The sequence below is a fragment of the Phoca vitulina genome, unplaced genomic scaffold (assembly GCF_004348235.1).
Source record: "Phoca vitulina isolate PV1807 unplaced genomic scaffold, GSC_HSeal_1.0 scaffold1, whole genome shotgun sequence".
Taxonomy (NCBI): domain Eukaryota; kingdom Metazoa; phylum Chordata; class Mammalia; order Carnivora; family Phocidae; genus Phoca; species Phoca vitulina.
Window position 1 is genome coordinate 60,624,284 of NW_022589704.1, and position 17,467 is coordinate 60,641,750.

Sequence of the window (17,467 nt, forward strand, 5' to 3'; positions counted from 1 at the left end):
TAAAAAAAGGTAGAAAGGAAATCATAAACACAGAAGCAGAAATTAATGAGGTAAAAGCAATCATACAGTAGAGAGCATTTACCAAGACGTTCTCTGAACAGTTTAATGAAACTGACAAGCCTCTGCTGAGATTAATCAATAAAAAAGGAAAGCAGGGGTGCCTGGCTGGCTCAGTTGGGGTTGACTCTTGATCTCGGGGTTGTGAGTTCAAGCCTCATGTTGGATGTAGAAATTACTTATAAATAAAATCTTAAAAAAAAGAAAGCAAACACAATTACCATTATAAGGAAAAAAGTGAAGACTGTAACTATGGTTGCAACAGATTGAAAAAAGAAGATAGCAGGAAGGGAAAAATGAAGGGGGGGGAATCAGAGGGGGAGATGAACCATGAGAGACTATGGACTCTGAGAAACAAACTGAGGGTTCTAGAGGGGAGGGGGGTGGGGGGATGGGTTAGCCTGGTGATGGATATTAAAGAGGGCATGTACTGCATGGAGCACTGGGTGTTACACGCAAACAATGAATCATGGGACACTACATCAAAAACTAATGATGTAATGTATGGTGATTAACATAACATAATAAAAAAAAAGAAGAGGTTATTATGGACACCTTTATGCCAATAAATCTGAAAACTTAAAAATATGTAAAAATTCCTAGAGAATGTAACTTGCAAAAACGGACTCAAAAAGACAGGGAGGTCATTTCCAGGCGGTGCAGGACAGAGTGGCCAATGGCCTGCGGAGCAACATGTCTAAGTTTTAATGTGACTGCTGTGACACATTCCTCACCCATGACTCTCCATCTGTGAGGAAGACACACTGCAGTGGTAGGAAACAGAAAGAGAATGTGAAAGACTACTATCAGAAATGGATGGAAGAGCAGGCTCAGAGCCTGATCAACAAAACAACCGCAGCATTTGAACAAGGAAAGATACCTCCTACTCCATTCTCTGCTCCTCCTCCTGCAGGGGCAATGATCCCACCTCCCCCCAGTCTCCCGGGTCCTCCTCTCCCTGGTAGGATGCCAGCACCCCATGTGGGGGCCCTCCCATGATGCCAATGATGGGCCCTCCTCCTTCTGGGATGATGCCAGTGGGACCTGCTCCTGGAATGAGGCTGCCTATGGGAGGTCACATGCCAATGATGAGACCTCCCACCCGTACCATGATGGTGCCCACTTTGGTAGTGGGACCAAAAAAAAAAAAGAAGCAATTTGTGAAATATGAAAATAAAATTGTCAACTCATTTAGTTAAAAAAAAAGAAAAGACATGGAACACAAATTGTTTATGAGTAATACTATATTAATTAAACATTTATTTATTGCAGAAACTTAGCAAACTAGGAATAAAAAGAAATTTCTTTATCCCAGTAAAGGGGATCTATGAAAAAACCTAAAGGAAACATAAAACTGAATGGTTACGGGTGAAAGCATTCCCTCTAATATCAGGATTACGCCAGGGTGCCTGCTACCAACACTTCTTTTCTGCATCGTACTGCATATCTTGACCAGTGCAGCATATCAAGGAAAAGCGGTGGGGGAAGGTATCAGAATCAAAAATGAATAAATAAAGCTGTCATTATCTGTAGATGGTGTATTTCTCTATTTGGAAAACACTAAAGAACCAAAATTTTTTGAGTTTTAGCAAGCTTTCTGGATACAGAATCATTACCCTAAAGACAATTACATTTGCATACCTCAGCAACAGTTAGAAAATATAATATTTAAAAAAGATTTATTTATTTATTTTAGAGAGAAAGAGAGCACGCGTGAGCAGGAGAGAGAGCAGATGAGGTAGAGAGAGAATCTAAAGCAGACTCTGTGCTGGGCGTGGAGCCCGACGTGGGGCTCAGTCTCACAACCCTGAGATCATTACGTGAGCTGAAATCAAGAGTTGGATGCCCAACTGAGCTACCCAGGTGCCCCTGGAAAATGTAATTTTTAGAAGATGCCATTTTGGGGTGAAATAGAGCAAGAGGATTAAGAATACACTTATTATGGTGAGGACTGAGTAACATATAGAATTATTGAATCATATATAGTACACCTGAAGCTAATATAAGCTAATATAATATTGTATATTATATTGTTATAATTAATTGTTAATTATACTTCAACAAAAAAATGCCATTTAAAATAACAACAATATAGGACACCTAGGAATAGATCTATCAAAAATTGTGCATATCTATTGTAAAACCTTATTGAAAGACATTGAAGATGACCTAGTTAAGTGGAGATATGTACTATGATTATGATTACTATATTCAATATTGAAAATATGCTGATGCTCTTCAAACTGATCCACAGATTCAATAAAATTCCAATAGGATTTTTTTGTGAAAGTTGATGAATTGATTCTAAAATTATATGGAAATTTATATGGAAGAGTAAGGGCTAATAATAGCTCTCACTCTTGAAGAAGAACCAAATACCAAAAAAATCAATTCAAGACAAATAGAGACTTAAATGTGAAAGGAATAAAACCATAAAACTTAGAAGCCAATATATATATGAAAATATCTTTATGACTTTAGGGTAGGGAAGAATTTCTTAAGACACACAAAAAAGCAGAAAATGTAAAGATAAATAACTGATGAATTCCACTACATTAAATTTAACAACTTATGTTTTCAAAAAAGACCATTAATCAGATGAAAATTTAACCTCCAAATTAGGAGAAGATTTGCCAAACGTATAATCAAAAAGAATTAGTACTTGGAATGTATAAAGAACTTCTAAATATCATAAGAAAAAGACAAACAACTCAATTGAAAGTTGGACAAAGGGCATGATTTAGGCATTTCATAGAAGAGAGAACACAAATGATTCATAAAAATATGAAAAGATGCCTCATTTTCAATCAGGGTAAGACAAATTAAAACCACAATGAGATGTTATTTCATACTCACTAGACGGGCAAAATTATTAAGCCAAGTGATGGTGAGGTCATGGAACAATGTGCTGCTGGTTAATGTGCAACTTGGTATGACCGCTCTGCTTTACTCAGTGAAGTTCAGCAACATGACCCAGCGATTTCACTTCTAGATATAAACCTTAGAAAAATATGTTTTTTACACGTGCACCAGCCAGCAAGTACAAGAATGCTCATAGCAACACTGGCCTTAAAGGCAGGAAACTGGAAAAAAATTAATATATCCACCCCCTATAAATGGATAAACCAACTGAAGTATGTTCATGCTATGGAAGAGCTGTAAAAAATGAATGAATTCTGGCTGGAACCATCATCAAAGGTAAATCTCAAAAACATGAGGCCACCACATAAGGCTGTGATTGCAGGCTGCGGCAATGGGTTCAGTAAGCACTGCAGTCTATTCTACGCTCCATGTGCCAAGCTGTACACACTGGCACACGGATGCCTGCCCCTGAAGGGAACGGTGTCTTTTTAATTTTTTTTTTAACTGCACAAAGACCCTCTATAGGTTAGCTCTGGTCCCACAAAATCATAAGATTTTGAATAGAAAGACAAATCAGAGAAGTACATATATTCTGTATTATTGTATTTCTATAAAGTGTGAAGCCAGGTAAAACTAAACAATAATGATTCATATATATGTGGTAAAACTATATAGAAAAACAAGAGAGTGATTAACACAAAATTCAGAATAGTTGGTTATTTCTTGGGAAAGGGGAAGTATCTAGTTAGGAAGGGTTCATGATGGGTTAGACAGCTCTAAGATAGATAATATTCTATTTCTTTGGCTCAGTAGTGGGTACTCCAGTATCATGTTGTCATTCTTTATCCTTTACATGCCTGTTTTTTTTTTTTTAAAACCTCCTTATATATTCCACGTAATGATTTTAAATAAAAGGCACTCCACCCAAGAGTACTGCCTGAGGAGAAGGGCTCCCAACAAAAGGTTTGGACAGGGTAGCTGGCCAAGGGGCGCAGAGCTGAGGGTCTGAGTCCTAAGTAGCCACAGGAGGGGAGACGCTGACTGCCTCATGTGCAATGAGGCGGGAGGACCTCAATGGGATGCGTCAAAAGTGCTTCATGAAAAAGCAAAACCACAGCAAGATGGGGCACCTGGGTGGCTCAGTTGTTGGGCGTCTGCCTTCAGCTCAGGTCATGATCCCAGGGTCCTGGGATCGAGCCCCGCATCAGGCTCCCTGCCCCGTGGGAAGCCTGCTTCTCCCTCTCCCACTACCCCCATTTGTGTTCCCTCTCTTGCTGTCTCTCTCTGTCAAATAAATAAATCTTTAAAAAAAACACACAGCAAGATATGACTATTAGAATGAAAACGTATGTCCATATAAAAACTTGTACACACTTGTATACAAAGGTTCATAGTAGTATTATTTACAATAACCCAAAAATGGAAACAACCCCAATGTCCATTAACTGATGAATGGATAAATAAAATGTAGTATATCTCCAAGTGGAATATTATTCAGCAATAAAGGGAATGAGGTATTGATAAATGCTATAGCATGGATGAACCTTGAAAACATGCTCAGTGAAAGAAGCCAGTCACAAAAGACCACAGATTGTGTGATTTCATTTATATGAAGTGTCTAGAAAAGGCAGATCTGTAGACAGAAAGTAAATGAGTGGTTTCCAGGGGCTAGAGGGAGTGTTTGTGTGAGAATGAAGAGAGACTGCTAATAGGTATAAGGTTTCTTTTTAGGATGATAAAAATGTTCTAAAATTGATTGTGGAAATGGATATACATCTCTGTGAATATACTACAAACCAGGGAGTTGTACACTTTAAATGGGTGAATTATATGGTCATGTAAATTATATCTCAATAAAACTATAACTAAAAAAAAGAAAGGCTAAGTTTTTTAAAAATTGGTAATACCAACTATCAGTGAGAATACAGAGAAATTGGAAAATTTGTACATTGCTGGTGAGACTGCAAAATGGTACAGCCATCTTGGAAAACAGTATAGCAGTTTCTTGTAAAGTTAAACACACTCTATACCGTATGATCTAGCAATTCTATACCTAGGTATTTACCCAGGTTAAATGAAAACCTATGTTCACACAAGTCTGCATACCAACATTTATAGCGACTTAATTTTAATTGCTTCAAAGTGCAAACAAGCCACATTTCCCTCTGTGAGGAAATGGATAAACACACTGGTACATCCATACAAATGGAACACTAGGCAGTAATAAAAGGAACTAACAACTGATGCAGACAACAGCAAGGATGAATTTCAAATGCATTGTGTTAAGTGAAACAAACCAGACTCAAAAGGCTGCATGTTATATGATTTCATTTACATGATGGGAAAGGCAAAACTCTAGGGACAGAAAACAAACCAGAAGTTGCCAGGAATTAGAGATTGGGAGAGGTGCTACATATAAGGGGACAGGGGGACATTTATTGGTGTGATGCACTGTTCTAGATCTTGATTGTGGTGGTGGTTACAGGACTGAATGGGTTCATTAGAACTCACAGAATACTATACACAGTATACTATAAAGAATGAATTTTATTGTATCTTAGATTTTACCTTGATAAAAGAAAAATCCCCACCAACCCCTACGCCCAAATGGTACCATGAGAAAAAAAATCTCATGGACCAGAGGCCCTGATGCTAGATGAGAATTTATCAGCTACCTAAAATTGTGCTTTTTTTACTTTAACCCCTCTGCCCCTAGGGGAAATGCAGTAGCTAGGGAGCAGAGATGAGCTAAAAGAGTAAAAAAAAAAAAGAAGCTGACCTTGTCCCACCACCAGCCTGTCTGCCCCTACCACTATAGGATGGCAGCCTAAAACAGTGCCGGACCAAGGGAGGGGAGAAACTCTCTGTTGTATAAAAACTTGAAGTCTTCCCTTGTTACATTGAGCTGGACATTTGATTGCTAAAATAAAACTGTTCTTGTAACTGAGAGGCCAGAAAAGCTATGGGATTGACCTGAATTCAAACAGGGGCATGGGGAAAGAATCATACCACGGAGGGGATTGGAAGGAACAGTGGCAGAAAGAATAAAGTGACTTTATGATCATCTCCCTGTGGAACCTGGTCTTACTTCAACAGTTAATCATGCGGTCAGTATGCTAATTACAAAGGACTCTTATCCAATCCCTCCACATGCTGAATAGAGAGCTCCTTGTATTCCAAATGAGTGAAATAGTATTATTATAGCTTAACAGAATGTAGAAAGCGGGACCTATTTCCTGATGATCCAGCACCAAGACATATTTCCTGAAAAAGTGAATCAGGCCCACTGTACAAGCATGAGCAGCAGCAAGGCATGATTCCGTGATCGTAGAGGTAGTCAGATACCACAGACGCCAAATGCTGTAAGATCCCCATTAGAAGGAAAATTTGTCTGCCACGCACAGCACTGTAATCCCGGTGCCTAGAACAGTGCCGTGCCTGCGTGCCGTGGAACTCCAAGATGCAAGTAGGAAAATGAGAAACAGGGATGGCTTTTCTTTCTCTGGGCTTGAATTGCAAATTTTATTTAATTGCAATCAGAATGATTTTACAGATCGGGTTTGGGCACCTATGACAGTGCGTTGAGTCCCAACTTAAGAAGGGTAGTGAGCATCACCTAAAGGCAGCTGGTGGAAAGGGGCTGGGCTGGGCTCTGATCTGTAACCATCACTGGAAAGCTCTGTGTATGAAACACAAACTAGAAGAAAATTTTGTTCAAATTCTCCATGGAGAATATTTTTATTTATTTATATTCTTCTTGCATACTCTAAAACGCACAGTGTGAATTTCCTTTCCTCAAAAACAGTTGTGAGCCTGGTCAATTTATGGGAGCTCTTCAGAAGGTCTTCGGGAACGTTGCCTTAGGTTTGAGCTAAGCGAGTCACAGAGATTGGTCATGAACTACTACAAAATTACAGGAGATCTAGTTATTATCCAACAGTTACTAGAAAAGCATTGAGAACACCAGACATATAGCCAGACAGAGAGGGTAATAGAAGAGCAGATGCTATTTAAGTCATGGGATTTCCATACAGATGATTCTATGTACAGTATCAGAATTCTCTTACAGACAGTAAACTTATGCTTTGATCATTATTTTAAGGGCACTCTAATATAAATACAAGTCTCACTAATTTTAATCTTTTTTCTTTGGCTCACAAATGCACGAAAATACCATAAACAGTTTCCCGAACTTACTGCATTAATATATAAATAAGATACATTGCAAATGGGAAGAAAATACAAGACGCCTCTTTAGCATGGTAAATCTCTGAATATAAATAAGCAATTATTTCATTTACCTACAATTTAAACAGTTGTCGTTTACCTATAATTTAAACAGTCATTGAAATCATTACATGTGTTCTTCCCCTATCCCCCAAAGGTCAGACAACAGAAATATACACAATCTACACAAATTAGTCCCCCAAAATACAACAACAGCACACCTGTAACAATGACTCTGCTATGATTTTCCCCTAACAGGATACTAATGGAGAGGGTGTGACTCTTGTCACCCAGTGGTACTTTGTTTCATCTGTCATCACCTCAGGTAGGAGAAACACTGACAACGAGGTCAACTCTCGCCAACAGTATGTCCCTTGGTCCCTATGACACAACATCTTGAAAAACATCTTTCCTGGGATTGTTGGGCAAGCTGGTTTGCAGCATGTTTGGCCCCTCAGTAACTGCTGAAGGTAAAGTTAGTTCTCTTGGAGTGAGAGACATGCTGTGATCTATCACCAAGCCACACTCACGATGATACATACATATACATAGAGAGAGAGACGTATATATAACTGTACATATATACTGGGTTCCTAATGGGCAACTTTTTAAAAAGAACATTATTTCCTACTAACTATAACGAGCTTAAGTAAGGTTTAAACAGTATTCTTTGAGATATTATATTTCCCCTCAATGAAATAGCCTATGGTTTAGCCATTTATAGAGGTTGTTCTAGAGTGCCAGAAGGAAAAGGAATTCCCATAAACTCATGGTCTGTGGAGGGCAATTACAGATCCTGGCCCAGTCTTTCTATCTCCTCAATGAGGAAGTCAATATCAGACTGCGTAGCGGCTGGGTTCGAGATGACCATCCGGAAAAAGTTGGCCTTGTCCCCCTGAGGCTGGTAGCCAACCATGGTCGTGCCAGACTCCATCATCAGCGCTTTGATTTTGGGGGCCACCTTGTGATGGAAAACAAAACAAAACTCAAGACCAACATTAACACCACTCTCTTCTGAACAATGCAACCCATTTCTTAGTTGGAAAAAAGAGCCATTTGCTTTTTACCATCTGTATCCATACTGGCACGAAGGCAAATACTTTATACCTGAGTTTCTTCGGGGGTTAATGTCCAATGACTGAGACTAGCCAATCATAAATTCCCTCAGAAACTACTGTGCGACTGAATTTTGAAAGTCAGTCATAGAACAGTGATAAAATAAAAAACAAAAACAAAAAACTCTTATAGGCTGCAACACAAATTAAGGCTTCTGAATAATCCAGAACCCAGGATCTTGTCTGGCACATAGAGCTGTGCTCAATGAATATTTGTTAGATGAATGAAATATTATATAAATTCAATGCTAATACCAACAACTACAAATAATAAACTGGATATAGAAATCAACAACTAGAACGAATCAGTGTTAGAGTGGACTTGAACTTAGTAAAAGACATTTTAATAGACAGAGTTTAATATGGACGTTCCTAGGAATATGTATATCATTCAACTGTCCTGCATACAGCAACACCAACCTAAAACAGGGATGTGTCCTTTAGAGGGTCCCCCTGTATCTGAATCACAGCAAAGGGACAACCCAGATTCAAAAAGAATATAACAAGATGGCTGCCTACCACCCCAAGTCTTTATTTTTTATTTTTCCTCCATTAGAAGGACACATTAAAGTGTGGATGTTCCGACCGGTTAGAGAAATTGCATAGGGTTAGATGAGACAAGGAGAGATTCCATACCCTGTGTAGTTTTTCCCGTCGTTCAGGGCTATCCGGAATGCCCCTGAGGCTTTGTGGAATATACCAGAAACAGACATTTGTATGCTCAGGCTGCAGAGATTTTCACAAACAAACAAACCAGAAAATTATGAGAACTTGAAAGAAAGTTATTCCCAAACCCCTATGTGCCCTTGGTGGAAGGCTCTCAGACCAAAAAAAAATTTTTTTTCATAAAGGTCTTCAAGTCCATCTTGAAGGCAATGTTACTTCTATACTAGGAAGAACAATGCCTCATTTATCTAGTCATATCTAGCAAGAGAGCTGCTTCCTATAACCAATTTTCTAGATGCCCAAAGGTTACCACCTTTTTTTTTTAAAAAAAAGATTTTATTTATTTTTTGACAGAGAGAGACAGCGGGAGAGGGAACACAGGCAGAGGGAGTGGGAGAGGGAGAAGCAGGCTTCCCGTGAAGCAGGGAGCCCGACGTGGGGCTCGATCCCAGGACCCTGGGATCATGACCTGAGCCGAAGGCAGATGCTCAACCGACTGAGCCACCCAGGCGCCCCACCACCTTTTTTTTTTTTTTTTTGATTTGATTTATTTATCTATCTTAGAGTGTGTGTGTGTGCGTGGACGAGTGGGGATAGGGGCAGAGGGGGAGGAAGAAGGACAAGCAGACTCTGCGCTGAGTGCAGAGCCAGATGCAGGACTCACTCTCACAACCCTGAGACCATGACCTGATCTCACAACCACAAGACCATGACCTGAACCGAAATCAAGAGTTAGCTGCCTAACTGACTGAGCCACCCAGGCACCCCATTCATGATCTCAAAGTTACCACCTTTAAACATTGAAATGTTAAAAAATTATTACATTTGGACAGTTTTTAAAAAGAGTATTATCCGTCTTGCCATTTTGTAGTACCTCATATATAGAAGAGGCTCAGCACAGTTTATCTGAATACTGAATATGTTATGAATTTATTATATTGATACTGAATCTTCTCTTGATGACTCAGGATTATTATAATGGACACTAATACCATGTCTAAACCATAAGATAGGTCTCACTGAGGTGCCTAGAACTCTTTAGTGTCTCTGCTCTAAAACCTCCTATCCTTTTCCAGTTCTTCTGTATTCTTACCATAATTTTTCAATTTCCTTCCACACTGCTGTTTATCACTCTGCCTGCCTCTACCTGGCTTGAGATATCACATTTGTCTCTAAACTGCTAGAATATTCAAAATAGTGTGAATACTCCAAGTGCGGTCCCATAGGTGAAATGCATGAGCACTGTGTCATTAAGTTGAACTGCTCAGGGCTTTTTCTTCCTCATTGGGTGACTCTCCAGCACGTTCCTAATAGTTTAGATTGCCTGTTAAATAGACTAAGTTGAATGTAGGTGGTGTTATACTGGTTTATACTGGCTCCCATTCTAACTTTCTTTATCCAGCTGTGAACTCCATTAAGTCAGCCACAGTGTCTGTTTTGGTTACTACTATATAACCTAGTTCATGGCATGGGATCTAGCACCCAGCAAGCATTTAGTCAATACTAGTATGACAAGTACCTTATCGTGGGCAATGTGGATATGAACTCAGGGCAGAAACAAAAAAAACTTTTTTAAGAGAGAGGGGGTGTGGGGGAGGGGAAGGGCAGAGGGAGAGGGAGAGAGAGAATCTTAAGCAGGCTCCACGCCCAGTGCGTGAGCCCGATGCACGGCTTACACTCACAATCCTGAGATCATGACCTGAGCTGAAATCAAGAGTAGGATGCTTAACCAACAAAGCCACCCGGGTGCCTCAGAGCAGAAACAATTTTATCTTGCTCTCCTCATAATGAATCTATGTAAAGTAGAACTTCATTTTAGAACCAGTCTTGGGAGACAACGTTATACCCACCCTATAAACTTCTTGGAACTGAGAAATACTTTATCATGGAGGTTCGACACAATAATAAGACATATGTAGGAAAGATAAAGGATTCAAACATGCCAAGTAAAGAGTTCTTCTCTGCAAAGGGCTGGTCAAGAGCTGTACCATTTTAGAAAAGGCAAGGGCAAAAGTCATCCCAATGCTATCAAAAGAGAAGTTCATAGACACAGAGGGAAATAAATGAAGAGTACATAAAAATAAAAATTCAGAAGCAGCTTCTGGCAATGTGGGAAAATATGGCTTCAGGAACATCCCTCATTAGATTTTCTGGAAATGCTGTGTATCTAGTCCATGATGACAACTTACCTCCCCATCAAAAACCATCTCAAATTCTTCTCTGTTTTTAATCTTGGCATAGAGGTATTCAGCCAGTTCCAAGCATTTGTTGATCTGATTTTCAAATCCCACTGTGCCCTGGTTTAGAAAAAGAAAAGTCATGTTGGTTGGTGATGGGTTGCATTTTCCTGCAATGAGCAATTGAGAAAGCTATGCTGACCTTGTCTATTGGAGTTACACATAAGAGTATTCTTGGAGATGGTTAAGAAGAGCTACCTAATTAAATGAGTACAGTTTCTTCACAGCACCGAAAACAATAAAAGGAAGCACATCTACTCTCTTTGGAAGGTACTCTAGCTCTGGGCAGTTAGTCTCAATAGGACTTTTAGCTTCCTTCTAGTTACTCACAGCCCGGACCTGAAGCCTATTGTTAGTTTGCTTTAGAATAGTGCTACTCAAAGTGTAGCTGTCCACAAACCGTACGTAACTGGCGCATGCAAATATGAGAACAGAAATGAGATTAAGCAGTAAGAAATTTTAATAGCATTTTGACAGAGTAATTTTATGTCTACTGACTCTAGTTTTTAAAATTGATGTTTAAACTTTATATAGTTTTTTCATTTTTCCAGCAATTCACCATCATTTATTGTATTGGTCCATGATAGGTTAAACAACAACAACAACTGGTTCTTCACCACAGAGTTTGTGAAATGCTACTTTAGAACCCACCTTCCCAGCCGTAAGTCCTAGCCAAGCATGTCCCCATACTCCCTGGCAGGCTACCTTGCACATAACACAGTATCATCTCTTTTCGGTGCCAGGCAGGCAGGCAGGTGGGGAAGCCATTGGTTTTAGTACATGCCCTGAGATTGCAGTAGTAGCTCTAGCTATTGACAAACTGGCTGAGCTCAAGTTTCAAAAGCCAGCATGGCTGATTAATAACAGCGGCATGGGGGTTGTTGAGTGGGTCGGTGTTAGCAAGGTGAGCAGATGCACAAGGCTGGCTTGTGGATTGTTAATGGACCTGGGCAGAATCCAACACAGGCAAAGCATGAGCCTCTCCAAGTAGTCACTGCTGAGTGTGATACCTTGGCCAGTCCACTTTCTTATTTTTTTTTTTCCTTTTGAAAGATTTTATTTATTTATTTGTCAGATAGACAGAGAGAGAGAGAGAGAGAGAGAGAAGAGAGCACACGTATACAAGCAGGGGGAGCGGCAGGCAGAGGGAGAAGCAGACGCCCCGCTGAGCAGGGAGCCCAATGCAGGGCTCGATCCCAGGACCTTGGGATCATGACCTAAGCTGAAGGCAGATGCTCAACCAACTGAGCCACGCAGGCGTCCCTTGGCCAGTCCACTTTCCACTTGAGAAAGAAGCCCGCACTGGGGTCCCACCTCAGCAACCAATTCACTGTGCGCCAAACTCCTGGCAGATGGTTCAAGAGGTTATTGTTAGGCAAAATGAAGACATAAATTACTGATGTAGGCCACATGGTCATTATATTTCTAAATGATAGGGCTCTTTCTCTTGTTGCAATTCATGGCTATTTATATGCTTAAAATACCTATGATTACTTTGTGGTAGAAATCAGACTATTTCTATATTAAGACAAAATGACTTAATGAGGAAAAAAACTAATAATCCATCAAATCCTTCCTACAGAAAAAACATTTGATTAGATGTTTTGCTGGAAAACTTTGTTATTTTGGTATTAGTAGATACAATCTTAAATGTGGAAATTATTAAAATTACTCTACAGTAGGTAAATAAAAACAATGGTTGCAATATAAAGCTGTGAAATCAAAATTGCCTTAGTTGATTGCATACTTTTGAAACAAATAGTCGAAATGGCAATCCTCTCCCTCACCCATATTTAGGGGGAGATTCCAATAGTTTGCTTTTTTTTTTTTTTTAGACACAGAAATGCAATCCGAAAGGTTGATGAATGTAGATGCAGCATGCCTTAGTCTAGCAGTAGGATTTCTCAGAATAAAGTATGCAGTTTTCCAGAATAGCATATAAAGTACAAATAATGGGAAAGCCATTATTTAATAGAACTAAAAACTGTCACATATCTCCCATGATTTGAAGCCTCATAAAGAAATTCAGGGTTCTGCATAGAATAATGCAGTAATTTTATCTCTCTTTCTCTACCTCTGCACTAAATAATTTCAGCATCCCTAAGGATTATGGAGAAAGTCCTTATCTTGGCAAAATTTTTAGTTGTTACAAGAGAAAGTTACAAGAGAACTCCATGTTAATTCAAATTGAGGAGACTGAATGGAAGGAGGGAGATTCTGACATAAGGGATAAAGTGATCTCATTTGCAAACAAAGAAAATACAGTTAACTCAATTATCTAGATATTGATTACACACACATTAAATTATCTGTGATATATCTTTGCCTCTCTTTTGCCAGCCAGCCTCTGCAAATTGCATTTCTGCTCTATGTCCTGAATTCTCTCCTTTGTACCTTTGCTTTCCACATCAGCCAGAACTTGAAAATGTCCACGTGGCGGCCACACTGGATCGCCTTGTCCCCAGTGTCGTAGGAGACATCATACTGCTTGTCCGGCTGGAAAAGGTATCCAGCACACATCTGGTTGCATCCTTGGAGGATACCCTATCAGGAAAAGCAAGACAAGCTTGCATCTGTATTCGTCGGTCAGAGATGTGAATGGCTTTGGAACAGGGCTGGTGGGAAGGAGGGACTTGGGATCACATGCAACCTGTCTTCTAATGTCTTCATAAGACCTTGCATTTGTTCTGATATCTTTCTCAAAAACCACCCTTGGAAAAACTTCTGACCCTTTCTCTCTGTCACTCTGACTAGAAAATGATTTTTTAGTCTCAAATGCTTACAAGAAGGGACCCACCGTCCCCTCTAGGGAGCATTTGGGGTGTTTCGGGTTGTTTCCAAGACTGGGAAGTTCTATGGCATTCAGTGGACAAGGGTTGGGGATATAAACTCCCTGCAGCGGGTGGAACAGTCTCATGCTGTGAAGAATTTCCCTCCCCCAAAGTGCCCCCTTCCCCAAGTCTTCTAGACTTTTCCAGGATCTCCTGTAATGTTAACAGACACTCTATTAGAAAAGTAGTAAAGGGCTTGGGCAGGTTCTGGCTCCTACAAGCTGGAGACAGATTTTTGGAATGCCTCAGTGTACACACATTTTATTGGAGCAGCAATGCTTTTGAAAGCAGGGTCCTATTATTAGACACTTAAAGAACTATCTTATTTACAGAAGCTTTTTAGTCAACATTCCTTATTGTCCTAAGTTGACATTTGCAGTTGTTGTTCTGCCTAATTTACTTCAGCTCTTGGGACCACACACGCATGCTAAGAATTTGTAGTATGTTTAGGGAGCACTTTTTGCGTTCACTGAGGTGAGGGTTGGTGGCTCACCCAATGGCGCTCACTTTTGCTTGTACAAACAGGAAGGAATGAGCAATGAAATAACGTCCTTACAGTTTCCGTCACTTAAAAGGCCCTGAGCGCCGAACAGTAGGAAGGGCAGTAGAGGGCAAGAGCCAAGAGGAGGCACGAGCTGGCCGTAGGCTCAGAGACAAGGGCAGGAGAGAACTGCAATGGTAGTTTCAATGGGGCTGTCAATCTTGCGTGTTTGTCAAGTACAGGAAACCAAATCCAAAACAGAACGAAAACACGCTTTTCTCCTCTTGCGCCTCGTAAAGGACACTCAGGCTGCCGGCTCATCTGTGGAGGAGGTACAGACCTTTTCCTTGACGAGAATCGCAGAGCACTGCAACAGCACGCCCATCATCTTGTGAGGGTTCCAGGTGACTGAGTTGGCCCTGAAAGAAGCACATGACACACTCTGAGGAGAAGGTGCAGGAGTCAGCGAGAGGCAACTGTCCTCTTGAGGAAAACGCCACCCGTTGCAACTGGAGTCGGTATATACGTTTTCGATGCCTACTCCCCCAGATTGGCTAATCAAACAGTAAACAAATATTTTGCAGGCAGTCTCAGGGTCCTACGTTGCAGACTGCCTCTTCTAAATAACCGCTATTAATAATAGCTAACATTCACGAAGAGCGTTTATTATGTGTCCTATCGTTCTGAGAGCTTTACAGGCATTATATCAGTATGGTATGGTGGTTGGGAACTCAGGCTTTGGAGCCGGACTGTCCAAACCTGAATCCTGGCTTTGACATTGGCGAGTTTGGGCAAGTAACCTAACTCCTCTGTGCCTCAGTGTTCCCATCAGTAAAATGGGAGGGGGGAATAGTGTCTCCCTCCCAGAAGTTAATAAAGGATAAATGAGTAGACACATACAAAACGCTAATAACCACTCCTGGAATATCTAATTCTCACAACAACCCTATGATGTAGGGATTCTCATCCCCTCTCTTTTACATGGAGAAACCGAGGCATGAAAGGGTTAAATGCATCACCCAAAGTCAAACAGCCGGGCAGTGCCAGAGCCAAGATTCAAGTCCAGGGAGTCGGACTGCAGAGCCAGCGCTCATAACCCTTCCACCAGCCTGCCTCCCTCTTGGCAGCGGACCCTGGCTTCCCTCTGCCTTCCTGTCCTTATTTATCAAATGGGCTGGCGATGAGGAAGCATGAAGAGTGACACCTAAAAGCAGGGATCACTTGGATAACTCTAGATTTTGACTCCTTAGCAGCATTGTTGAAGTGCCAAATGAACAGGATCTTGCCAGTGTAGGTTGCAATGATGGCTGAACAAGCAGGGTTTCCTAGCAACCACATCAGTCGTTCAGACACAATAAAACGGTTAAGGAGCACACTGGCTAAGCCATTCCAGAGACAACTAAGTCGAGTGCCTGATGACTAAAACGGGGTAACTTGCTTCAGTGGTTTACAGACTCCTTCCCAATGGCCTGGCCCACAGCCTGGCCCCACTTTCATACCTGTGAAGGATATTTTCCCCAGATACAGCTCTGAATTATACTGCCTCTGTTCTCCCTAGAGCTAAATCCTTGCTGTGAATTTTTAACCTCTTCATCTTGGTGAGGTCCTCTAGATGGAGAAGTAAGCCTGAAGTACTTTTTGCCTTTGCACGTAGTACGGTAACCTTGTGAAAGAGACCTGTGAAGAATTCTTTAAAAAGGTGACTAAATGTTTATCACAGTAAAAATCATCAGTGTCGGGCCATATTTAAAAGGTAGTGGATTTAATCAATTTTCTCATAGCTATCATTCACTGAGTCATTAAAATTTTTTTTAAATATTTTTTTAAAGATTTCATTTATTTATTTGAGAGAGAGAATGAGAGAGAGCGCGCGCGCACAAGAGTGGGGAGCGGGAGAGGGAGAAGCAGACTCCCCGCTGAGCAGGGAGCCCAATGCGGAACTCGATCCCGGGACTCCAGGATCATGACTTGAGCCGAAGGCAGTTGCTTAACCAACTGAGCCACCCAGGTGCCCTAAAATTTTTTATTTAGATCTCATAAAATGTCTTAAATGGTTTTTTGAATGTCTTAGAGGTTGGAAGTAAATGGTTCTTTGCTGTTCCAAGTATAAAGTAACAAGACATGATATGGATTCAATTTCTTTTAGAAGACGTATGTGTTTTAAAATGTTAGAAAGATCTGTGCAAAATGTTTCAGTTTTCCTGGACTTAAAGATGGAAAATGGAAATTGCCTGAGAAATCTAAAGTTCAGTTGGACTGGCTCATCTACATTTAGTATATTATCCTCCAAGTCATAGGGTCATATAATTATGCTTCAAAGAGTCCGTCCTACTCACCTTGACCCTGGCCTTCCAAAACTGAAGGGAAGAGGCACAGTAGAGGTAACTGAAACTCAAGCCAGAGTCCTTGCTGTGAGAGAAGCCACTGGTGGGTTTTCCCTGCTCCCAGCCCACCTCTCCACTTCACTCTGCTCTCACCTCTTCTACTTTCTCCAGCCACACTGGCCTCTTTGATGGTCCTCCAATTTGCCAAGAACAGTCCTACCCCAGGGCCTTCATACTTGCCCTTCCACCACCTGGAATACTCTTTTATGTATCCTTGCTTCCTGTCTCCCTTTATCCCAGTATCCACTGCAATGTCACATCCTCAGGAAGGCCTCTGACTACCCTCTCTCAAATGGCATGCCTTTGTCCTTACTACCCTCCTTTATTTTTCTTTACTATGAGGCAGACTGAATATCTCCTTGTTTATGAACAGCTAGCTCACTGGATGGTAAGCTTCAGGAAGGTAAATCTCTTAGTTGATAACACCTTCTAGATACTGCCTTATTTTTCCTACGTGTACCAGATACACATTTTTTTTAGAAAAGTGCCATAGATGGCTAGACTGAAGGCAGGTAACTGAGTATTCACATCCATGCCTGCCTGGCTCATGACAGGTGCTCAGTAATATTTGCTTAATGAATAAATGAATCGAAGTGAGCTCGTTTTG

At 40.7% G+C, this 17,467-nt stretch overlaps 1 protein-coding gene and 1 pseudogene across 2 annotated transcripts in view; one reads left to right on the forward strand and one right to left on the reverse strand.

The window, feature by feature from the left end:
* Nucleotides 1-750: 750 nt before the first annotated feature.
* LOC116649086 lies at nt 751-6,794 on the forward strand (annotated as a pseudogene).
* The window catches only part of GAD1 (glutamate decarboxylase 1), a 41,778-nt gene continuing 30,938 nt past the window's right edge, over nt 6,628-17,467 (reverse strand). For both annotated transcript variants that reach the window (XM_032408327.1, XM_032408328.1), the window contains 5 exons: nt 14,817-14,895; nt 13,559-13,708; nt 11,117-11,224; nt 8,898-8,987; nt 6,628-8,107 (listed from right to left, as the gene is read on the reverse strand). In XM_032408327.1, coding sequence (XP_032264218.1) covers nt 7,934-8,107; nt 8,898-8,987; nt 11,117-11,224; nt 13,559-13,708; nt 14,817-14,895 — 601 coding nt within the window. In that variant the 3' untranslated portion in view covers nt 6,628-7,933. The remainder of the gene's footprint in view (nt 8,108-8,897; nt 8,988-11,116; nt 11,225-13,558; nt 13,709-14,816; nt 14,896-17,467) is intronic.